Source organism: Ranitomeya variabilis, chromosome 1 (genome assembly GCF_051348905.1).
Source record: "Ranitomeya variabilis isolate aRanVar5 chromosome 1, aRanVar5.hap1, whole genome shotgun sequence".
Taxonomy (NCBI): domain Eukaryota; kingdom Metazoa; phylum Chordata; class Amphibia; order Anura; family Dendrobatidae; genus Ranitomeya; species Ranitomeya variabilis.
In genome coordinates, this window is record NC_135232.1 from 827,669,576 (window position 1) to 827,695,557 (window position 25,982).

The 25,982-nt window shown below is 41.8% G+C and overlaps 1 protein-coding gene across 1 annotated transcript in view; it reads left to right on the forward strand.

Moving 5' to 3' along the window:
- The window catches only part of LOC143786271 (neuronal acetylcholine receptor subunit alpha-7-like), a 275,561-nt gene that overhangs the window by 97,952 nt on the left and 151,627 nt on the right, over positions 1–25,982 (forward strand). Inside the window, exon 3 of the mRNA XM_077275551.1 lies at positions 15,232–15,276. Coding sequence (XP_077131666.1) covers positions 15,232–15,276 — 45 coding nt within the window. The remainder of the gene's footprint in view (positions 1–15,231; positions 15,277–25,982) is intronic.

Here is a 25,982-nt window from a genome sequence, read left to right on the forward strand (position 1 = left end):
TGGCAGCTCTGAGGCGAGGTGAGCTCCACACGTACCATGCCTGGCCCATGTGCTTAACCTCGTCATTAAATGGTTTCTCAAAAGCTACCTGGAGCTGCCAGATCTGCTTGTGAAAGTACGCCACCTGTGTGCCCATTTTAGAAAGTCAGCTACAGCTTCAGCCACCCTTGCCATGCTTCAACAGCATTTGCAGCTTCCGGCTCACCGACTAGTGTGTGATGTCTCCACGCATTGGAACTCTACACTGCATATGTTGGAAAAGAATTGTGAGCAGAAGGAGGCAGTTGTTGACTACCAGCATCAACAAGGCCATCGTTATTCAGTTCAGACTCCACACATAAGACCTCAGAAGTGGACATGGATGTCAGACATATTTACCATCCTACAAAACTTTGAGGACTACACCAAGATGGTAGCATAATTAGCATCATCATTCCTCTGCTCACAATGAAAGAGGATGCATTGCAGGTGGAGCACGAGAACATGGAGCAAGGAACCATACAGGCTGATTACACACAGCCCAGCCTCATGTTGTCCCAATGTGGATTGGTAGACAATGAGGAAGAAGAGGAGGAGGAAGAACAGGAGTTACTTTCATGCGCTATAGACAGTACTACACGTACAACTGTCATACCGTCTATTCAGCATGGATGGCCTGAGGACAGGGAGGAGGAGGAGGACAGCATGGTCAGTCATCCTGTTGATGAGGACACTTAAGTCTTGCCTGTTAGCATTCTGGCATGCATGGCTTACTTTCAATCTCTTCTTCCAGAGGCAGACAGGTGTATTAAAATGTTGCAATACCAGAGGGCCCTTGTTGCGGAATTACTAAAAAAATTCCCATCTGAGAACGCTGGCGGCAGACATCATAGTTCATTGGAGAACCAAAGAGTACAGGCGAGAAAGACACAACTTCAATCCAGCAAACGCAGGGGAAGATGCTAAGGGAGTACCTTGCTGACCGTACCAACGTCCTCTATGATTCTTCTGTGCCTTATAATTATTGGGTGCTGGACACGTGGCATGAACTGGCTCTCTACGCCTTGGAGGTCCTGGCCTGCACTGTCGCTAGCATTTTGGCAAAGCCGGTTTTTAGTGCCTCTGGTGGAATTATAACTAATAAGCGCATCCACCTGTCAACTAAAAATGCTGACAGGCTGACTGTTATAAAAATGAACAAAGGCTGGATTGGGCCAGACTTCTGTACACCACCGAATTACAGCGAAACATAACCTCCAATACAGTGTCTTTTTTTGGGAGGTGTATTCCCATGCACCTCTTTGCACCCACACATGGGTATATGCTTCCTGATTTTGGCTATTTGGTGCTATCCTCCTCCTTCTCCTCATCCTCATCCTCCACCACCACAAGAACACCAGGGTGAACATGTTCCATGATGCAACTGTCACTCAATTTTTTGGCAAGAGTGTTTATGATGCCCGTAAAAAAAATTATTTAAAAAAAAAATGTGTACCCCCAGGGGAAAATGTTTGTCAGCCCATACAGTTAGTACAAGTATAGGAGACCCACTCCTTTACAATGAGAACATTTTTTTATGAGACCCTCCTCCACATCTCTTTCAAGGGGCATTGGAGTGCCTCCTAATTTTTTGCAGGCCTTGCACTCAATGCATAGGCAAACACTATGGGAGACCCACTTTCTAGTAAGGGAAACATTGTTTTCAGAAGGCAAACCTCTACGTCTCTTCCAAGGCTTATTGTGGTGCGTGTGAATTTGGTGCATTTAATGCCTAAGCAAAGAGTATGGCAGTACCAAATGAATAATGTGAACTAGGTTTTCCTGTAGCCATCCAATATGTGGGCTCAAAGGCTTATTTGGGGTGCGTGTAACTTTGGGTCAGGGCAGGCCTTGCATTCAATGCCTAAGCAAACAGTATGGCAGTAACAAATGAATAATGTGAACTTGGTTTTCCTGTGGCCATCTAGTACGTGGGTTCAAAGGCTTATTGGGGTGCATGTAACTTTGGGGCAGGGCAGGCCTTGCATTCAATTCATAGGCAAACATTATGGGAGACCCACTTTCTTATAATGGGAATATTTTTTCAGGAAGCCCTACTGTACGTCTCGTGAAAGGGGTATTGTGGTGCGTCCTAATTTTTGGCAGCCCAGCCACTCACTGCATAAGCAATAATAGTATAGGAGACCCACGGATTAATAATGACCCTTTAAAAATATTAATGCCGCCTGATGCCCCTCTAAAAATAGGGTTTGTGACTTTAAGAGTCCCTCTTCCATAAATGAAACAAGATGTGTCACACACCACATGGCCAGCTAAGGTTGTTACAATGACATTTCCCAGTGAATACATTTGTATTGGTTGAAAGCAATGCTAAAGTTGAAAAACGAATCAAAAACGCTATGTGTGAACATAGCCCAAGTGGTGGAGGAACATTTTTGTTTTGGGTAAATTATGTTGCCTTATATAAAAGTCATTACCCTGGAAAGGATGTTCCTTAGCATATTTTCCAGGAAAATCCATTTTGGTTTCGTTTATGCATGTTTTTGGGTGCGCCTGTAAAAATGGAGTAAGACTCTGACAACATTGCTTACAGCTATGACCTAGGAGTCAGGAATGCTTCCAGGGGCGATCCTCATGATATTCCTATGTCATTTGAGCAGTGTTTCCATAATTTTCTGATGTTTTTAGACCTTAAAAGGACCTCTGGGGGGTCGCGGTATAAATGCTCGGGTTTCCCATAGACTTACATTGGGCTCATTGTTCTGGTCGAGTACCTGAGTATTACAAATTGTTCGACCCGAGCAACGAGCATCCGAGCATTTTAGTGCTCGTACATCACTACTGATGTTATGTCTTCAATGCAGCTTTTTCTCTTATGCTCTACTCTGCCAACAGGACATCTTTGCTGATGTCATGCTGTTTGGCAGCTGCTGCCTAAGGCTACTTTCACACTGGCGTTAACTGCATTACGTCGCAATGCGTCGTTTTGCCGAAAAAACGCATCCTGCAAAAGTGTTTGCAGGATGCGTTTTTCTGCATTGACTAACATTAGCGACGCATTTGCGACGCAATGCCACACGTCGCAACCGTCGTGCGACGGTTGCGCCGTGCTGTGGCGGACCGTCGGGAGCAAAAAACGTTACATGTAACGTTTTTTGCTCCCGACGGTCCGCTTTTTCCGACCGCGCATGCGCGGCCGGAACTCCGCCCCCACCTCCCCGCACTTCCCCGCACCATGCAATGGGGCAGCACATGCGCTGGAAAAATGCATCCGCTGCACCCGTTGTGCGGCGGAGATAACGCTAGCGTCGGGGACCTCGGCCCGACGCACCACGACGGGCCGAGCCCGACGCTAGTGTGAAAGTAGCCTTAGTTAGGAGAGCAAGCTGTCAATCAGCACAAAGCTTCATTGACAAAGCAGACTAGAAGAGAAAGAGCTGCTCTCTTGACTTGAGGTCAATGTAAGCAAGACACTCACTGCCTGAGCTGGCAGAGATTGTTACCCAGCAGAACAGGCAGGTAGTTAGTAACTACCTGCTGATAAATCCTTAAACCCATACGAAATAAATAGTGAAGGATACATTTAAACATGTTTTTTTACAATGTTGAGGTCACTTTTGTTGTAAAACGCTTGCTATAAGCTCCTTAAAGGGAACCTGTTAATAGCGTTCTTACCCTGTGCGGCCCCAGTCATCACTCAATGTATAGAGAACCGTGTCTGTAACTGCGATCCCAGCACTGGCTGACAACTGGACCTACTGATGATGCTGCTGTCAGCCAGGGGTGTGGTTATAGCCACTACTCTTTATACACTGAGCAGTGACTGAAACCAGGGCAGCCCTACCTATTTGACTGAAAGCTGAACGCTGCTGGGGGAATACAATTAGTTTTATCCTGGCAGTGGGGCTCTCAGTCCTGGTGCCGAGCAGGTTTACAACACTATTAACCTGCAGATTAAACCCATGTATGCAGGTTAATAGCGTTATTTTACATGACAGGTTCCCTTTAAATAACAATAACCATAATTTAGTTAGCTCGTTTTTTCAATAAGAAAAGTGACATTATAAACAGAAATTACGGTAGTAGGTACTGTCATGTCATCGCTCTCCAGTAATCATTACAGATAAGTATTTCAGATGCACACTTCCCAAATTCCAACAGATGTAACAGTCATGAAAAATGTTTGAACTATTAGACACATGTTAATAACTTCAACATATGGCGATAAAATAGAAGAATTCACAAAGTAGTCAATAAAAAGAACATGTAAAATTCCTGTATTTAGTAAATTGTGTAAAATTCTTAGAAATTCAAGATTAATGCTATGATCACATCAGAGGCTCAAGCCCACAATTGAAGTCCATGGCGCTCATATTCCATACATCCAATCTGAGACGTTATAGGTCATTAAGACTTCTATCAATTCTAAGAATAAGCTGTTCACAGCCTGCATTGGAAAGAGTCTCATCCAAGGATTACTGGGGTCTTAGCTGGACCTCGGAGACTTTTATACCATAGAAAAGCCTATTGTGGTGCCTTCATTATAAAGTCATGTAGTGCGGAATTATTCACATTTTAGAAAGCCGGTAGCAATATATTGGAGGTCAACACTATCTGCCACTTGAAATCTGTTTTTTTATTTGTACAGTTCCTTACCAATACCATCTGTTAGTGCAAAGACTTTTACATAATATTATCAACGCTTTACTTGTTTTGCTCCATGGCAAAATGCAATGTAAAATGGCTTGTAAGAGCAACCTACATGAACCGTACTCTTCTTCTACTGGCCGCTAACATCTAACATCCTGCGACATTTCTGCCTTTGCATTACAATGTTTACTTTCCCTTAGCAAAGACGAAATATATGCTTCATTTACTGGCAGAGGATTTGTGCATGATGCATTCAGCAGTAATATGGCAAGGCACAGTTTTTCTAGCAGGCATCCTGCTTACTGCGTGCCCTACAAGACATTATTACACGTGACTTTTATACAACTAGTCAAGGTTGTATAATTACTTGGTAAAACATTTTCGTACTGTAAGTTCTTTGAACTTTTTTGGTTTTTACCATTTTACTATGTTTGAATGTGAAAATTGAAGGAAACCTGTCACGTTGGATATCACTATTAACCTGCAGCTATAGGGTTAATCTGCTGGTTAATAGCATCAGAAAGGTGACTGGCTGCGTAACTGAAAGTCTGGGTACCGGGAGAAAATGTACTTCATTCCACCTGAAAGTCACTGACTTTTAGTAATACAGGTGTACTGGAGAGGCTAAAGTCACCGCTCAGGACTAATGTCACTGCTCATGGCTTTTGACTGTAGCCGTGCTAGCTTTATGACTGAAAGCCGGCGGCTTCCGGGGCAGTTCATTTTCTCATGGGAGCTGTGCTTTCAGTACAGTGGCCAGACACCTTTCTAACACAGGTTCTCTTTAAATTAAACTTTGGAGATGACTCCTAATAGGACAAAATCCAGCACAATGTTGTATTTTCCTCGTATTCCAGATACAGGGTTCGATTTTCAGATAAATTTCTTTTATTTGCTTATAAGAGTCGCAGATACTAGTTCAGATTACTCTTACAATCATTTATAGCTGTTCTGTAGGGTGTTTTCACAGATTCCGCTACAAATTATTTTCTGTGTTTTCTTATTGCGTAATTTATAATATAAAGTAAAAAAAAAGTTTTCAAAATCTATGTGGCAATCATGGAAAAACATTACATGTGTACATGCCCTTAGGGCTTGTTTACACATCCATTTTTGCAATTTCATATCTTGACAAAAAGAGCAATGTGTCTATATATATTTTTCATTTAAGAGCACAATATTATTTATGTTGTATTTCCTGAAGGCTATATTGGATCCCAGCTAGCAGGACGTAGCAAATCCTTTTCTTACTTCTGCTGGAGGGAATGCAAATGCAACTGTTCACTATTTGTTGTCCACTGTAACGACTGAAAAGAACAACCATGTTTTAATATAACCTTTACTGTGTATCACAAAAAAGTGCATATAATGTTCTGTTGTTTATCTATTTTTATTATCACATAATAAAACCCATTCTAAAATGCACTTTAATATTTAAAAGTGGTATTCTCAAGTTGTGTGTTCAGCAGCTCACAGCCTTGCAATCTCCTTACTTCCCGGTTGTGGTGGAGGCAGGCACACCTCCTTGAGTGACAGTTCTGCTACAGTAATCCTGCTGCTGAGCTTATGCTACTGTGACACATTTTACAAATCCCTTAAGGATAGGGCAAATTTTTGTTTTGGCGCTTTTGTTTTTTTCCTCTCCCCTTCACTACCTTGGGTTTTTCCATTTTTGAGTTTTTGTTTTTTGCTTCCAATCTTCCCAGAGCCATAACTTTTTTTTATTTTTTCCCTCAATATGGCCATGTGAGGGCTTGTTTTTTTCAGGACAAGTTGTACTTTTGAACAACACAATTGTTTTTACTATACACTGTACTGGAAAACGAGAATAAAATTCAAAGTGCAATTCCACAATTGTTGTTTCTGTTTTTTTTACTATGTTCATTTCATGCTAAAACTGACCTACCATTATGATTCTCCAGGTCATTACGAGTTTGTAGATTCCAAACATTTAAAGTTTTTTTTTTATTAAATGGTGGAAAAAAACAAAAGTTTGTGGAAAAAAAGAGCAATTTTTAGAGCCTGCATTTTTCATGATCTGGGACTGGGTGAGGGCTTATTTTTGATGTGCAAAGCTGACATTTTATTGATACCATTTTGGTGTAGATACAATCTTTTGATCTCCCGTTACTGCATTTTGATGCAAGGTTGCGGCGACCCCAAAAAAATGTAATTCTGGCATTTTGATTTTTTTCCTCGTTATGCCGTTTCCTGATCGGATCGGATTAATTCTTTCTATATAATGATAGGTTGGATGTTTCTAAACACAGCTCTAACAAATGTGTATTTTTTATTTTATTTTGAATGGGATGCTTGGGGGGGATTTAAACTTTTATATTTTTCTATATTGTTAAAAACATTTTTTTTACTTTTTACTGGCTTGCATAGTCTCCATGGGAGACTAGAAGCTATGATCTTCTGTTTGCTGGTTCTACACATAGCAGAAATGCTTATCTGCAATGATCACTCTGCCATTTTTTGGATATGGGACAGTGTTAGGGTATGTTTTTTGCCCCCTAAATTGATGTTTTTACTGCCTTCACAGTGGTTTATATATGATGTTTTGATTACCTGTTATTACATCTTGCTCTGTTGTTGTGGCAGTCAAAAAACTGCAATTCTGGTGTTTTGATTGTTTTTCTCGTTACGCCAATTTCAAGATAGCTGAAGGTGCTTCGTTCATCTGTACAAACAATTATATGCAAGTACAAACAAGATGGGAATATCCAGCCATCAAACTACTCAGGAAGGAGATGAGTTCTGTGTCCCAGAGATGAACGTGCTTTGGTCCGACATGTGCATATCAACCCAAGGACAAAAGCAAAAGACCTTGTGAAGATGATGGCAGAAGCTGGTAAGATTGTGTCAATATCCACAGTGAAGCAAGTACTGTATCAACATGAGCTGAAAGGCCACTCTGCCAGGAAGAGGCCATTGCTCCAAAAGAAACATAAAAAAGCCAGATTAATGTTCTGAAATGCACACAGGAATACAGACCTTAATTTTTGGAGACATGTCGTGTGGTCTGATGAAACTAAAATTGAACTTTTTGGGCACACTGACCATCATTACGTTTGGAGGAAAAAGGGAGAAGCCTGGAATCCTAAGAACACCATCCCAACTGTGAAACATGGGGGTGGCAGCATCATGTTGTGGGGTTGTTTTGCTGCAGGAGGGACTGGTACACTTCACAAAATAGATGGCATCATGAGAAAACAACATTATGTGACAATACTGAAGCAACATATCAAGACATCAGCCAGAAAGTTAAGGCTTTTGAGGAAATTGGTCTTCCAAATGGGTAATGACCTGAAGCATACTGCCAAAATGGTAACAAAGTGGCTTAAGGATAAAAAGTCAATGTTTTGGAGTGGCCATCACAAAGCCCTGATCTCAATCCTATTGAAAATTTATGAGCAAAGCTGAAAAGGCAGGTGCGAGCAAGGCAACCTACAAACCTGGATCAGTTACACAAGTTTTGTCAGGAGGAATGGGCCCAAATTCCAACCAACTATTGTCAGAAGCTTGTGGAAGGATATCCCAAACGTTTGACCCAAGTCATTCAGTTTAATGGCAATGGTACCAAATACTAATGAAGTGTGTGTAAACTTTTGACTTTGCAGTAAGTAATAAAAATGTGTTAAAACATTCTCTCTCTCTCTCATTATTATGGTATTTTGCAGGTATTAATACTTATGGTAATCCTAATTGACCTAAAACGGGAAATGCTCATGTGTCTTTTTATATAGCGTATGTTAACTTCTGTAAACAACTGTATCCTATGGATAGGCCATCAATGATCAATCAAACTCCCAGACACCTTTAACCCCTTCCCGACATTTGACGTACTATCCCGTCGAGGTGGGGTGGGCCCGTATGACCGCCGACGGGATAGTACGTCATCATCGATCAGCGGCGCTCACGGGGGGAGCGCGGCCGATCGCGGCCGGGTGTCAGCTGCATATCGCAGCTGACATCCGGCACTATGTGCCAGGAGCGGTCACGGACCGCCCCCGGCACATTAACCCCCGGCACACCGCGATCAAACATGATCGCAGTGTACCGGCGGTATAGGGAAGCATCGCGCAGGGAGGGGGCTCCCTGCGGGCTTCCCTGGGACCCCCGGAGCAACGCGATGTGATCGCGTTGCTCTGAGGGTCTCCTACCTCCCTCCTCGCCGCAGGTCCCGGATCCAAGATGGCCGCGGCATCCGGGTCCTGCAGGGAGGGAGGTGGCTTACCGAGTGTCTGCTCAGAGCAGACACTTGGAAAGCCTGCAGCCCTGCACAGCAGATCGTCGATCTGGCAGAGTGCTGTGCACACTGCCAGATCAATGATCTGTGATGTCCCCCCCTGGGACAAAGTAAAAAAGTAAAAAAAAAAATTTTCCACATGTGTAAAAAAAAATAAAAAAAAAATTCCTAAATAAATAATAATAAAAAAAATATATTATTCCCATAAATACATTTCTTTATCTAAATAAAAAAAACAAAACAATAAAAGTACACATATTTAGTATCGCCGCGTCCGTAACGACCCAACCTATAAAACTGCCCCACTAGTTAACCCCTTCAGTAAACACCGTAAGAAAAAAAAAAAAAAAAACGAGGCAAAAAACAACGCTTTATTACCATACCGCCGAACAAAAAGTGGAATAACACACGATCAAAAAGACTGATATAAATATCCATGGTACCGCTGAAAACGTCATCTTGTCCCGCAAAAAAAAAGCCGCCATACAGCATCATCAGCAAAAAAATAAAAAAGTTATAGTCCTCAGAATAAAGCGATGCCAAAATAATTATTTTTTCTATATTTTAGTTTTTATCGTATAAAAGCGCCAAAACATAAAAAAATGATATAAATGAGATATCGCTGTAATCGTACTGACCCGACGAATAAAACTGCTTTATCAATTTTACCAAACGCGGAACGGTATAAACGCCTCTCCCAAAAGAAATTCATGAATAGCAGGTTTTTGGTCATTCTGCCTCACAAAAATCGGAATAAAAAGCGATCAAAAATGGTCACGTGTCCGAAAATGTTACCAATAAAAACGTCAACTCGTCCCGCAAAAAACAAGACCTCACATGACTCTGTGGAGCAAAATGTGGAAAAATTATAGGTCTCAAAATGTGGAGACGCAAAAACTTTTTTGCTATAAAAAGCGTCGCTGGTTTCACACTTGCGTTTTTGTCTGCAGCGTTTTTTGCACAAAAAAACGCATGCGTTTTTTCCCTATATTTGACATTGAAAACGCATGCGGTTTTTTTCTGCATGCGTTCATTTTCAGAAATACAACCTGCAGTATTTTCTTGCGTTTTTAAGCACATGCGTTTGTTTGCGTTAAAAACGCATGCATTTTTATCGAAAAAAAACAGAAAACACACTGAAAAGCCACCCACCACCATCAAGGTGATAAAGGGATCCAAACCCTAACCCTAACTCTACCCCTAACCTCACCCCTAACCGTTTAATGAACATTTTCTGACAGTCATAGTGCCACGTATTTCAGTGCCACGTATTTCAGTGCCACGTATTTCAGTGCCACGTATTTCAGTGCCACGTATTTCAGTGCCACGTATTTCTGTGCCACGTATCACGTATTTCAGTGCCACGTGTTTCAGTGCCACGTATTTCAGTGCCACGTATCACGTATTTCAGTGCCACATATTTTAGTACCACGTATTTCAGTGCCACGTATTTCAGTGCCACGTATTTCAGTGCCACGTATTTCAGTGCCACGTATTTCAGTGCCACGTATTTCAGTGCCACGTGTTTCAGTGCCACGTGTTTCAGTGCCACGTATTTAAGTGCCACGTATCACATATTTCAGTGCCACGTATTTCAGTGCCACGTATTTCAGTGCCACGTATTTCAGTGCCACGTATTTCAGTGCCACGTATTTCAGTGCCACGTATTTCAGTGCCACGTATTTCAGTGCCACGTATCACATATTTCAGTGCCACGTATTTAAGTGCCACGTATTTCAGTGCCACATATTTCAGTGCCACGTATTTCAGTGCCACGTATTTCAGTGCCACGTGTTTCAGTGCCACGTATTTCAGTGCCACGTATTTCAGTGCCACATATTTCAGTGCCACGTATTTCAGTGCCACGTATTTCAGGGCCACGTGTTTCAGTGCCACGTGTTTCAGTGCCACGTATTTCAGTGCCACGTATTTCAGTGCCACATATTTCAGTGCCACGTATTTCAGTGCCACGTATTTCAGGGCCACGTATTTCAGTGCCACGTGTTTCAGTGCCACGTGTTTCAGTGCCACGTATTTAAGTGCCACGTATCACATATTTCAGTGCCACGTATTTCAGTGCCACGTATTTAAGTGCCACGTATTTCAGTGCCACGTATTTCAGTGCCACGTATTTCAGTGCCACGTATTTCAGTGCCACGTATTTCAGTGCCACGTATCACGTATTTCAGTGCCACGTGTTTCAGTGCCACGTATTTAAGTGCCACGTATCACGTATTTCAGTGCCACGTATTTCAGTGCCACGTATTTCAGTGCCACGTATTTCAGTGCCACGTATTTTAGTGACACGTATTTTAGTGACACGTATTTCAGTCACGTTTAGGGTTAGGGTGAGGGGTAGGGTTAGGGTTAGGGCTAGGGTTGGAGGTAAAGTTAGGGTTAGGGTTTGGATTACATTTACGTTTGGATTAGGGTTGGGATTAGAATTATGGGTGTGTCAGGGCTAGGGGTGTGGTTAGGGTTACCGTTGGGATTAGGGTTAGGGGTGTGTTTGGGTTAGGGTTTCAGGTAGAATTGGGGAGTTTCCACTGTCCAGGCACATCAGGGGCTCTCCAAGCGCGACATGGCGTCCAATCTCAATTCCAGCCAATTCTGCGTTGAAAAAGTAAAACAGTGCTCCTTCCCTTCCGAGCTCTCCCGTGCGCCCAAAAAGGGGTTTACCCCAACATATGTGTTATCAGCGTACTCGGGACAAATTGAACAACAACTTCTGGGGTCCAAGTTCTCTTGTTATCCTTAGGAAAATAAAAATTTGGGGGGCTAAAAATCATTTTTGTGGGAAAAAAAAGATGTTTTATTTTCACGGCTCTGCGTTATAAACTGTAGTGAAACACTTGGGGGTTCAAAGTTCTCACAACACATCTAGATAAGTTCCTTGGGAGGTCTAGTTTCCAATATGGGGTCACTTGTGGGGGGTTTGTACTGTTTGGGTACATCAGGGGCTCTGCAAATGCAACGTGACGCCTGCAGACCAATCCATTTAAGGCTGCATTCCAAATGGCGCTCCTTCCCTTCCGAGCTCTGTCATGCACCCAAACAGTGGTTCCCCCCCACATATGGGGTATCAGCGTACTCAGGACAAATTGGACAACAACTTTTGGGGTCTAATTTATCCTGTTACCCTTGTAAAAATACAAAACTGGGGGCTAAAAAATCATTTTTGTGAAAAAAAAAAAAGAATTTTTATTTTCACGGCTTTGCGCTATAAACTTTAGTGAAACACTTGGGGGTTCAAAGTTCTCAAAACACATCTAGATAAGTTCCTTGGGAGGTCTAGTTTCCAATATGGGGTCACTTGTGGGGGGTTTGTACTGTTTGGGTACATCAGGGGCTCTGCAAATGCAACGTGACGCCTGCAGACCAATCCATTTAAGTCTGCATTCCAAATGGCGCTCCTTCCCTTCCGAGCTCTGTCATGCGCCCAAACAGTGGTTCCCCCCCACATATGGGGTATCAGCGTACTCAGGACAAATTGGAAAACAAATTTTGGGGTCCAATTTATTCTGTTACCCTTGTAAAAATACAAAGCTGGGTGCTAAAAAATCATTTTTGAGAAAAAAAATAAAAATTATTTTCACGGCTCTGCGTTATAATCTGTAGTGAAACACTTGGGGGTTCAAAGCTCTCAAAACACATCTAGATAAGATCCTTAGGGGGTCTACTTTCCAAAATGGTGTCACTTGTAGGGAGTTTCAATGTTTAGGCACATCAGGGGCTCTCCAAACGCAACATGGCGTCCCATCTCAATTCCAGTCAATTTTGCATTGAAAAGTCAAATGGCGCTCCTTCCCTTCCAAGCTCTGCCATGCGCCCAAACAATGGTTTACACCCACATATGGGGTATCATCGTACTCAGGACAAATTGGCCAACATTTTTTGGGGTCCAATTTCTTCTCTTACCCTTGGGAAAATAAAAAATTGGGGGCGAAAAGATCATTTTTGTGAAAAAATATGATTTTTTATTTTTACGGCTCTGCATTATAAACTTCTGTGAAGCACTTGGTGGGTCAAAGTGCTCACCACACATCTAGATAAGTTCCTTAGGGGGTCTACTTTCCAAAATGGTGTCACTTGTAGGGAGTTTCAATGTTTAGGCACATCAGGGGCTCTCCAAACGCAACATGGCGTCCCATCTCAATTCCAGTCAATTTTGCATTGAAAAGTCAAATGGCGCTCCTTCCCTTCCAAGCTCTGCCATGCGCCCAAACAATGGTTTACACCCACATATGGGGTATCATCGTACTCAGGACAAATTGGCCAACATTTTTTGGGGTCCAATTTCTTCTCTTACCCTTGGGAAAATAAAAAATTGGGGGCGAAAAGATCATTTTTGTGAAAAAATATGATTTTTTATTTTTACGGCTCTGCATTATAAACTTCTGTGAAGCACTTGGTGGGTCAAAGTGCTCACCACACATCTAGATAAGTTCCTTAGGGGGTCTACTTTCCAAAATGGTGTCACTTGTAGGGAGTTTCAATGTTTAGGCACATCAGGGGCTCTCCAAACGCAACATGGCGTCCCATCTCAATTCCAGTCAATTTTGCATTGAAAAGTCAAATGGCGCTCCTTCCCTTCCAAGCTCTGCCATGCGCCCAAACAATGGTTTACACCCACATATGGGGTATCATCGTACTCAGGACAAATTGCACAACATTTTTTGGAGTCCAATTTCTTCTCTTACCCTTGGGAAAATAAAAAATTGGGGGCGAAAAGATCATTTTTGTGAAACAATATGATTTTTTATTTTTACGGCTCTGCATTATAAACTTCTGTGAAGCACTTGGTGGGTCAAAGTGCTCACCACACATCAAGATAAGTTCCTTAGGGGGTCTACTTTCCAAAATGGTGTCACTTGTAGGGGGTTTCAGTGTTTAGGCACATCAGGGGCTCTCCAAACGCAACATGGCGTCCCATCTCAATTCCAGTCAATTTTGCATTGAAAAGTCAAATGGCGCTCCTTTCCTTCCGAGCTCTGCCATACGCCCAAACAGTGGTTTACCCCCACATATGGGGTATCAGCGTACTCAGGACAAATTGTACAACAACTTTGGGGGTCCATTTTCTCCTGTTACCCTTGGTAAAATAAAACAAATTGGAGCTGAAATAAATTTTGTGTGAAAAAAAGTTAAATGTTCATTTTTATTTAAACATTCCAAAAATTCCTGTGAAACACCTGAAGGGTTAATAAACTTCTTGAATGTGGTTTTGAGCACCTTGAGGGGTGCAGTTTTTAGAATGGTGTCACACTTGGGTATTTTCTATCATATAGACCCCTCAAAATGACTTCAAATGAGATGTGGTCCCTAAAAAAAAATGGTGTTGTAAAAATGAGAAATTGCTGGTCAACTTTTAACCCTTATAACTCCGTCACAAAAAAAAATTTTGGTTCCAAAATTGTACTGATGTAAAGTAGACATGTGGGAAATGTTACTTATTAAGTATTTTGCGTGACATATGTCTGTGATTTAAGGGCATAAAAATTCAAAGTTGGAAAATTGCAAAATTTTCAAAATTTTCGCCAAATTTCCATTTTTTTCACAAATAAACGCAAGTTATATCGAATAAATTTTACCACTAACATGAAGTACAATATGTCACGAGAAAACAATGTCAGAATCGCCAAGATCCGTCAAAGCGTTCCAGAGTTATAGCCTCATAAAGGGACAGTGGTCAGAATTGTAAAAATTGGCCCGGTCATTAACGTGCAAACCACCCTTGGGGGTGAAGGGGTTAAAGAAGCATTTCCATCAAAGTTTTTATCCAATTAATGTATTGCAGTCATCATATTGTATAGCACTGTATACTTACAATTGCTCATTTTGTCCTTCTACCCAGCTAATTCTTCTCTTTTCCATTAGGTCTATGACATGGCATGATTAAAAACTGACCAGCTGAATCCTTCTAAGCTCTATGTAGAAACAGGAGGTCATTTTTCTTTGCATGAGCCATAAGCCACTGTAAAAATCCCTGGAAGGGAGAAGAGCAAAGAAACTGGGTTAAGAGTTGAAGAGAGGAATGATAAATGCACGGTCAAGAGACTTCCTGTTTCTACATAGACCAGAGAAAAGAGAAGAATTAGCAGGGTAGAAAGGCATAATGAGCAATTGCAAGCACCAAATGCTGTATATTATAATGACTGGAATAAATTTAGAGAATGTAAACTTTGATGGGATATCTTCTTTAAATAATGAACATTTTGTTATTTTCACTGTAAATTTAACAAATCCAAACTGACATCATCACATTTCAGGAGGGGATTAAGCAAAAGCATTGACATTTCCAGTGTCATTTTAGCAATCAGCATCACAGTGATTTCTTCTTTCTCTTCCAGGATGAAAAGAATCAAGTTCTGATTACAAATGCATGGCTACAGATTGTAAGTAGCATACTTCTATGTAATTAGCTTTTCTTTAATTCATTAAATTACTTTCCAGGTTTTATTTATCTAGGTAATTACATACTACTTGTGAATTAGAAAATTGCAGTACAATTAAAAATCATATTTAATCACATTCTATCTATTTTTAGGTTCATTGGCATAGTAAAGCAATTGAAATAATCATCTATAAATGAGTTTGCGTTTTTGTTATGGTAATTGTTTTATATCTTGATTAAATGTTAGACTATGTATTTATATATCATGACAATTTTAAGCTGTTTTGTAAAAATAAACCCAAAAGGTCACAGTTTAAAAAGGTTGTCCGGTCTAAAATGAAAAGTCTGCAGTCACTCTGTGTGACTGTAGACTTATGAATACCCCCAGCGCAAGCACTGTGTACTGCAAGGATTCGACGGTTTCTGAGCCAGGAACAGGGGTGATGTGATATGCATATTCCCAGTTAGAGCCCGACTAGTGGGTGCGGACTCGCTCCATATACTTGTATAGAGCAAGGCCATGCCCATTAGATGTCAGCGCCCAAGTCACTAGACTGCGGCCTCACTCAATACAAGTGTATTGAGAAGGCTTTGCGTATAAGCCGGGTATGCATTATTCCCTCATCCCTATCCTGGTATGCATGGCTCCCCTTCCCTGTCCTTGTCTGCATGGCTCCCCGTCCCTGGCCTTGTATGCATGGCTCCCCATCCCTCTCCTTGTATGTATGACTCCCCCCTCCCTGTCCTTGTATGCATGGCTCCCCATCCCTGTCCTTGTGTGCATGGCTCCCCCTCCCTGTCCTTATATGCATGGCTCAACAGTCCCTGTCCCTGTATGCATGGCTCCCCCATCGCTGTCCTTGTATGCATGCCACCTTATCCTCTATCCCTGTTTGCATGGTTCCCATAAAAAAATCCTACATACCTTGCTTGCGTGCTCTCGCTGCATCTTGTTCCGGTGCCAGCAGCTCTTCAGGCTGAGTGATCATGTGGCCCCTCTCATTAAGATAATGAATATTCATTCCACACTTATGGGAGTGGAGAGGCCTAAATATTCATTACCTTAACGAGAGGGGTCACGTGATCACTCTGCAGGAATTGCTGCTGGCGTCAGAGTGAAAGAAATGCTGCGAGGGCGCGCAAGAAGGTAAGTAGAAGTTTGTGGGGTTTTTTGCTTTTTTTTACAGTTGCTGGAAGTCGGCAGCTGCAGCTGTAACTGTGCATGCTATAAGAGAAATGAATATTAATTTCTCTTTAGCAGCAGCACAAGCTTTAGTCACAGCCGCCGGCTACGGCCTCTGTGACCCTCTGCTACGCTGCTCCTCTCCACCGCCATCTTTCTGGGACAATTGACTCCTGTATAAGCTGAGGGGGGCATTTTCAGCACATTAAAATGTGCTGAAAAAACTTGGCTTATGCACAAGTATATATGGTGTATATATATATATACAACCCCTGGCAAAAATTATGGAATAACCGGCCTTGGAGGATGTTCATTCAGTTGTTTAATTTTATAGAAAAAAAGCAGATCACAGACATGGCACAAAACTAAAGTCATTTCAAATGGCAACTTTCTGGCTTTAAGAAACACTAACAGAAATCAAGAACAAAAAATGTGGTAGTCAGTAATGATTACTATTTTTAACCAAGCATAAGGAAAAAAATTATGGAATCACTCAATTTTGAGGAAAAAATTATGGAATCACCCTGTACCTGTAAATTTTCATACCCAAAAATAACACTTGCATCAAATTAGATCTGCTCGTTTGTCTGCATCTAAAAAGGAGTGATCACACCTTGGAGATCTGTTGCACCAAGTGGACTGACATGAATCATGGCTCCAACATGAGAGATGTCATTTGAAACAAAGGAGAGGATTATCAAACTCTTAAAAGAGGGTAAATCATCACGCAATGTTGCAAAAAATGTTGGTTGTTCACAGTCAGCTGTGTCTAAAATCTGGACCAAATACAAACAACATGGGAAGGTTGTTAAAGGCAAACATACTGGTAGACCAAGGAAGACCTCAAAGTGTCAAGACCGGAAACGTAAAGCAATATGTTTCCAAAGCAGGAAATGCACAACAAAACAAATGAGGAATGAATGGGTGGAAACTGGAGTCAACATCTGTGAAAAAACTGTAAGAAACCGCCTAAAGGAAATGGGATTTACATACAGAAAAGCTAAACGAAAGCCATCATTAACACCTAAACAGAAAAAAACAAGGTTACAGTGGGCTAACAAAAAGCAATCATGGACTATGGATGACTGGATGAAAGTCATATTCAGTGATGAATCGCGAATCTGCATTGGACAAGGTGATGATGCTGGAACTTTTGTTTGGTGCCATTCCAATGGGATTTATAAAGATGACTGCCTGAAGAGAACACGCAAATTTCCACAGTCATTGATGATATGGGGCTGCATGTCAGGTAAAGGCACTGGGGAGATGGCTGTCATTACATCTTCAATAAATGCACAAGTTTATGTTGATATTTTAGACACTTTTCTTATCCCATCAATTGAAAGGATGTTTGGGGATGATTAAATCATTTTTCAAGATGATAATGCATCCTGCCATAGAGCAAAAACTGTGAAAACATTCCTTGAATAAAGACATATAATGTCAATGTCATGGCCTGCAAATAGTCCGGATCTCAATCGAATTGAAAATCTTTGGTGGAAGTTGAAGAAAATGGTCCATGACAAGGCTTCAACCTGCAAAGCTGATCTGGCAACAGCAATCAGAGAAAGTTGGAGCCAGATTTATGAAGAGTACTGTTTGACACTCATTAGGCCCAAGCCTCAGAGACTGCAAGCTGTTATAAAAACCAGAGGTAGTGCAACAAAATACTAGTGATGTGTTGGAGTTTTTTTTTGTTTGCTTGTTTTTCATGATTCCATAATTTTTTCCTCAGAATTGAGTGATTCCATAATTTTTTCCCTATGCTTGGTTAAAAAAAGTAACCATTACTGACTACCACATTTTTTGTTATTGATTTCTTCTAGTGTTTCTTAAAGCCAGAAAGTTGCCTTTTCAAATGACTTTAGTTTTGTGCCATGTCTGTGATCTGATTTTTTTCTACAAAATTAAACAACTGAACGAACATTCTCCAAAACTGGTGATACCATAATTTTTGCCGGGGGATGTATATATACTGTATAGATATATATAGATATATATATATATATATATATATATATATATATATATATATATATATATATATATATATATATATATATATATATATATTTTTTTTTTTATTTCTTCATTTTTAATTGCAGAAAATAGAAGTGATTCAAATTTTTTTCTTTACCCTACTATCCTCTTAGGATACTTGAATCATTGTTCCTTCAATCGCTTATATTATATATTGCAGTATCACAGCATTGCAGTATATAGTGAAAATCTTGGTCTCCTATGACGCTCAGCCTATGGCTACGATTGCATTGTGGGGGGACTGATAAAAGCCAGTGTAAAGTCGGGAAGGGGCAGAATACACATAGCAGCTAAAAGACCAGTACTCCCACAGATATGGGTTGCAGAGTACACACATCGGCTTTTTAGCACATTACTCCCTCTTATATGGGTTGCAGTGTATACACAGTGGATATTTTGCAGAGTGTGCAGTCAGAATCTGTCCCTCACTTCAGCTGTCTCCTATAGATATACTAATGAGAGCAGAATGGTGGCAGCACTCATGATCTGGCTTTTATACAGGCCGGGTCACGTGCTGTGCTGGCTAATCACAGCTACGTCAATACTTGGCATGGCTGTGATGGCTCTGGAAATGCCCACAGTCTAAAAGCTTGTTGATTGGCAGCGAGGCAGCCTTTCAACAAGCTCTATTAGACTGGCGAACCCGAGCAGGAAACCAGACATACAGCAAAAAGTTTGTGTTTGGGGTTCTGTACTGGACACTAGGTGTCCGGCACGGACCGCGAACTCTACCATTCGGGTTCGCTCATCCCTAGTTATAGCTTGTTTACTATCATCGTTAGGAAACAACAGGTGATGACATTTCCCAGCTTTATGAAAACCCAGTCTACTGTCATGGGTTTACTGCGACAGAAAAGAGACAGAAGAACACAGCGTATGATTTCTCCCACTCCTGCACTAATTAAACGCAATTCATTTTCATATTGAACAGTGTAAATTTCTTTTAGTAGTGCAGGGGTTAATCTGCTCAGTTGAGAGCTCCTGGAAGCTTTCTAGCTGTGCACTGTTAGCCACTCCCATCTCCTATATAATCTGGGCCCTTGCTAGCACTCATTGTCAGAGTAGCTTGTACTGCATGGCTGGAGGTTGTTGGTGATTGTTGTTGAAGAAGGCGTTTGATGGTTTTACAGTATCTGTGACTGTTGCTAAGTTTTGAGTGTGTGATAATTCCTCTTCTCCTACTTTGGTTTAATGCCATCCTCCACTCCCTGGTGTTTACCTCTGTTGTTTATGTGTGTATATTTTTATGATTAGTATTTTTCTTTATCCCAGTTTGTATTACTTTGTTAGTCTGGTTGGTGTATTATGGTACACTACTACACCCCTCTTCCCTGGGTGGGGGAAGGGTACAGACTGAGGGTAGATTCAGGAGCCAAGGCATCTTCACAATCAGATGTAATCCGGGAAACAGGGAGAGCTAGGGCACCCCTAGCATTAGGGACAGGGAAGGAGACCCTGGTCTTGGGACACCTGACAACAGATTTGTGACACCTCCTCAAACTTTATGCCAAAAAACAGTAGCCATGGGTTCTAAGCAGCTTCCTAGCACTTTCAAAATGAAAATGGTAGAGGCCCACAAAGCAGGTGAAGGCTATAAGAAGTTAGCAAAGCAATTTCAAGTTGCTCTTTCCTCAGTTCGAAATGTAATTAAGAAATGGCAGTTAACAGGAACACTGGAGGTCATGATAAGACCAAACAAAATTTTAGTGAGAGCTGCTCTTAGGATTTCTAAAGAAGCAAATCAGAACTCTCACTTCACTGCAGAAGACCAAAGGATTTAGAAGACTCTGGAGTTGTGATACGGTCTAATGTTCAGAGACACCTATATATATACAGTATATATATATATATATATATATATATATATATATATATATATATATATACATATTTATATATATATATATTTTTTTATATAAAATTCAAAGGAAAGGTGTCATCTCTTTTAGAGATCATTTAATCGTCATCTTGTTCACAATAACAGTAATTTTGATCCGGTGTGCCCAAACTTCTTCTTGACACTGTACATAAAACATTCAGTCTTTTTACCATATATCAGGCCACATTTCTTCTTTTAAATGAAATGCCCCTATAATTCATCTTTTACAAGCCACTGTGAGTATAAGAGGATCTCCACTGGCACAGGCTGAAGTCACAAGGCCGTTGATTCTCACATGCGAGAGAATCGTGCTGATTATGCTAATGACACTCAATGTCATCAAAGTGTGATCCAATTCTCTTGCATGAGAGAATTGCAGCACAGGTGCAGAGATGATGGATAACTTAATTTCTCTATCTTCTCCATTGTCTCTGTGTGGCGTCCAAGTGCAGGGCGATGTTTCACACGGACCCATAGACTTGTATGAATGCACGTGATCCGATTATCGGAGCCACTCACAGCATTCTGTAATCATTTTCTCTTTCCAAATCGGCATGGGAAAATAATTGCAGATCTGCACTGCCCCATAATATAAACTTGGGCAGTGTGCTGATAAAATATTGCATAGCACTTGACTGTGTTATATGCTAGTGTGAAAGAGCCCTAAAGCTCTAAATTGTGTGTTTACATGCATATTGTACTAGTATAGTGAGATATTTAGCTTTTAGGGTTTCTACTTACTGTGCTGCTGTTGAGGTAGGCACAGGAGGTAGTTTTCATTAAAATGTCCAGGCTGGTTTATTAAGGCTTCATAAACCACTCAGGAAAACCAAACAAAAGGACATCCTTTTCTGGCACTAAGTGAAAACACAAAATAAATAGTTCATACAGTATTGCTGGTTTTCCCGCTTGGATTAGTGTCCAGTTCTTGAGTCCTTAGCAAAGACCAACACACTGATGATCTACACATCTCCAAACACAGAAACTCAATGGAGACAACTGGTCTTCATTTTATTTGCCTTACCACACCCCCAGGGTGGGGATATATAGCAGCCAGTCCCACCCATCTCTTTGACTGCTCGTAAACCCTGCCCTTATACTCCTTATTATCTCTCTCAGCACTATACGTGCTGGAGCCTGATTTCCCGGGCTTACATCACCAAAGCTACCAACCTTGTTGATGCATATCTCCCCTCATGTACCTGTACGACAGCCATCTTACATATCCCTCTTGCCCAAAGCCAGGGGGCTTGTCACCTTCTGCCATTAAACAGTGTACCCTCGACAAAGCATCAGAATTGCCATGCAGTTTCCCATGTGCTCTACATGGAAGCTACAAATCTCAAGTGTTAGGAACCACCTGGTCACTCGGGCACTGTTCCCATTCATCTCCCTCATCCATCTCAGTGGGGGATAGTCTGACACTAGCCTAAATTTCATGCCTAAGATGTAGTATCTTAGAGTGTCCAAGCCCACTTAATGGCCAAATCTTGCTTCTCCACTATGGAGTAATTCTTCTGGCAGGATGACAGCTTCCAATTTAAATACATTTTGGTGTGTTCTTCCCTGTTAACCACTTGTGATAGATAGCGGCCAACCCAACATCTGAGGAGTCTGTCTGGATCACAAGCACCTTAGAGAAATCCGGTGCCACCAACACTGGCTGTTTATATTGGGCTAGCTTCAGTTCCTGGAAAGTCGTCAACTTCTGGAGACTACTTAGCCATACCCAACTTTGTCTCTTTAAGGAGATCTATCAGATAAAGAGGCGGTAGTAGCCCACAGTGCTAAGTAATGCGCTGACCTGCTTCTTTGATAGAGTTTGTGGCAAACTCTGGATCACTTTATTTCCCACATGCCTACGACATGCCCCAAGTATTTAGCTTCCTACATGCCCATGGCACATTTCTTTGGATTTGTGGAAAACCCCACCTTCTGTAGAGCATCAAGTATCCCCTGGACTTTGCTCAAATGGCTTCCTCAATCCTGGCTGAAGATCACAATGTCATCCAAGTAGTCTGCTGCATACTTCTTGTGGAGAGCTAGGATGCGGTCGACGGCTCTTTGGAAGGTGGCCGGAGATCCTTGCAAAAGCAATTGTGGTGTTGAGAAGGCCATCTTCTCCTTAGCATCTTTGGACATGGGAACTTGCCAATACCCTTTTGTGAGGTCAAGGGTGGAAATGTACCAGGCCGGCCCTACCCTTTCAATCAGTTCATCGACATGGGGCTTTGGAAATATATCAAACTTAAAGACCTCATTCAGCTTCCAGTATTCATTGCAAAACCGCAATTCTCCATCTGGTTTCAGCATTAAGACTATGGGACTGGACCAGGCACTCTTGGACTCTTCAATGACTTGTGACTTTCATGATCACCTCTCAGCGGCTTAGGGAATCCATATGGCTTCAAGTTCACCCTAACATGAGGCTCCATAAGAACCTCATGCTCTATTATCTGAGTACAACCCAGCAATTCTGAGACCAGCTCTCTGCACTGGTGTTTTCGGGCAAGTGACAGCGACTCTGCCACCTTGACCTCTGTCACGTTGGCTTCCGATTTAGCCATCAAACATGGAACTTCCAAAGGCTCTCTATCTTGCCATGGCTTAATCATGTTAACATCGTACACTTGGTAAAGCTTCTTTATCCCTGGTTGGTGGACTCTATAGTTGATGTTGCCAACCTTTTGAAATACTTCACGGGGCCCTGACACTTGGCCAGAAATTTTCTCTCCACCGTAGGTACCAGCAGCAGTAACCTATCCTAATGGTTGAAGTGTCTCACCTCACCAATCTATTGTACACCCTCGACTTTGCCTCTTGTGCTTTGAGGAGGTATTATTTCACAGTTGACATTACCTCTGCAATTCTCTCTTGCATCTGGGTGACATGTTCGATTATATTCCTGTGGAGCCTCCCAGGTCTCCTTTGCTACATCCAGGAGTCTAGGGGGGTGTCAGCCATACAAGAGATAAAAAGGAGAGAAATCAATAGAGACCTGTGGGACTTCCCTGATGGAGAACAAAAGGTATAGCAGTAGACAGTCCCAGTCTTGAACGTCCTTCTCTACAACCTTCTTCAACATAGCTTTTAAGGTTTATTAAACCTTTTCACCAAACTGACCATCTTTGGTTGGTAGACTGAGGCCCTGAGTTGTGTGATTTTCAGGGTTTTGCACAACTTTCCATCACCTTTGACATGAATGGAGTTGATTGGTTCTTTAGAATCTCCTTAGGCAACCCTTTTCTGGAAAAGATTCAGACCAACCCCCGAGCTGTACACTTGGTGGAGGAGTTTCGTAGTGGTAAGACCTCTGGATACCATGTAGCATTGTCCAGGACCAAGATATACTGATGCCCTCTGACAGACTTGTCCAGGTGTCCCAACAGATACATGGCAATGCGATCAAACAGGACCTCAATGATGGGCAATGGCACTAAGGGGCTAAGGAAGGGAGCCACTGGCGAGGTCACCTGACAAGTGGGACAGAATCTACAATAATTCAGGATTTCTCGGTGACAACCGGGCCAGTAGGACCTCTGAAGGATCCAATCCTGGGTTTTCCCTACCCCAGATGACCTCCTAACACATGCGTATGGGCCATGTCTAACACTTTGTGTCTGTATGGCCCTGGCACCAGTTACTGCTCAATTACCTCACCTCTCTGTTTGGTGACCCAATATAGTAACTCCCCATTTATGGTAAAATGTGGATATTGGGTGTCAGCCCCAGACTCTTGAGCAACAGCACTAAGTTCAGTCACATTATCATATGCCTCTTTACAGTTAAATCCCTGAGTTGGGCAGTTCCAAAGGTTCCCCAGGATACCTCCATGTCAGGGATGTTGGCCTCCAAAAGAGAAACACGTCAGCAATGGCTTGCAACGTGTATTCTTTAGGAGTGACCTGGCTTTTATCAGGACAACTAGGGGTCCTCCCTTTCCCACAAAAGTCACAAAACAATGCAAAGTACTAACATGGTGTAATAAATCCTTGACTATGCCAAACCTTATGGGACTTAGCGCCACAGCTTGTGTCTATTACCACTTGAGAAACAGGGTAGTCTTTAGCGTCCCCATAGATACAACTGACTTCCACCATCTTCCCAGGAATGTATCAATGAGAAATTGTGGCCCTTACAAAGGCTAACAAACTACCCAAGTCAATCAGACTTGCACTTTGTTCACTGACATGGGACATGAATGTGTCCCTTTGCCTGGTTGTGGACAGCACTGCTGGCAAAGTATGCAAAATATGAACAGGGCTGACCTTTGCTGCAGTCTGTTGGCTCAGTGGTTATGTGGCAACGATCGGCTATGTGACCCGGCGTCTGACACCTTGAACAAATCATGGAGCATTTTATCGTTCCAATCCTATACACTCCCTGACAGAAATTATGTCGCTTATCCATGTTATGTAAATAAAAGCTTATAAACTGATGTTAAATTCATCCATTGGTTGTATAAATTATTCTTTTGAAAGCTGAAACCCTCCGAAATGTGACTTAGGTTAAGAAAATAAATTGGCATCAATGCAGAAATATTGATCAGTTAATGGACACAAAATGGTCAGATTTTGGCAAGACAAAAGTTTTGTCGCCCATAGAAAGTAATGTGATATTCAACAAATAATTAACTTAAAATACAAATATATGTTGCGTAACATTGGTGAATTAAGTTGTGGTGCTATTAGAGTCATATTTAATATTTTGTGTGACTTTAATGAGCTTGAAGGACTACATCCATGCGGTTCAACAATGATTCATACAATGTATTAATGAAGTCATCAGGAATAGCAAAGAATGCAGTCTTACATGCCTCCCAAAGTTCATCTAGATTCTTTGGTTTTGTCTTCCAAGCTTCCTCTTTCATCCTACCCCAAACATGCTCAACGATGTTCATGTCTGGTGACTGGGCTGGCCAGTCCTTGAGCACCTTTATCTTTTTTGCCTGGAGGAACTTTGTTGTAGAGATGGATGTATGAGATGGAGCACCATCCTGCTGCAGATTTTGACCCCTTTTATGATTTGGTATATAAGAGGTAGCTAATACTTCTTGATATTTTAGGCTATTGATATTGCCTTCCACCTTGCAAATGTTTTGCACACCCCCATACTGAATGCTGAATGTAACCCCAGATCATGATCTTTCCACCACCAAATTTAACTGTTTTCTGGGTGTATTTTGGATCCATACGGGCACCAGTAGGTCTCCTGCAGTATTTGCGGCGGCTGTGGTGTAATTCTACTGAAGATTTATCAGAGAAATCCACCTTCTGCCAATTTTCCAGCGTCCATCTGTTTAGCAGGCTGTGAGACTTTGCAAATGCCACACGTTTTTTTATTTGCCTTTTGTTTAGTGCTGGCTTCTGGGCACTGATTCGACCATGGAGGCCGTTTCGAGACAGAATCCTACAAACTGTTCTAGTTGACACAGGGACTTGATGTGACAGGCCTGTTGGAGTTCTGCTGCAGTGGAAGAGGGGCTTGCTTTGGATTTTCTAACCAACAAATGTTCCTCCTGAGCAGTTGTCTTGCGGGGTTTGCCAGATCTGGGCTTGTCAAACACATCTCCTGTCTCTTCAAATCTTTTTTTAATTCTTCGTAC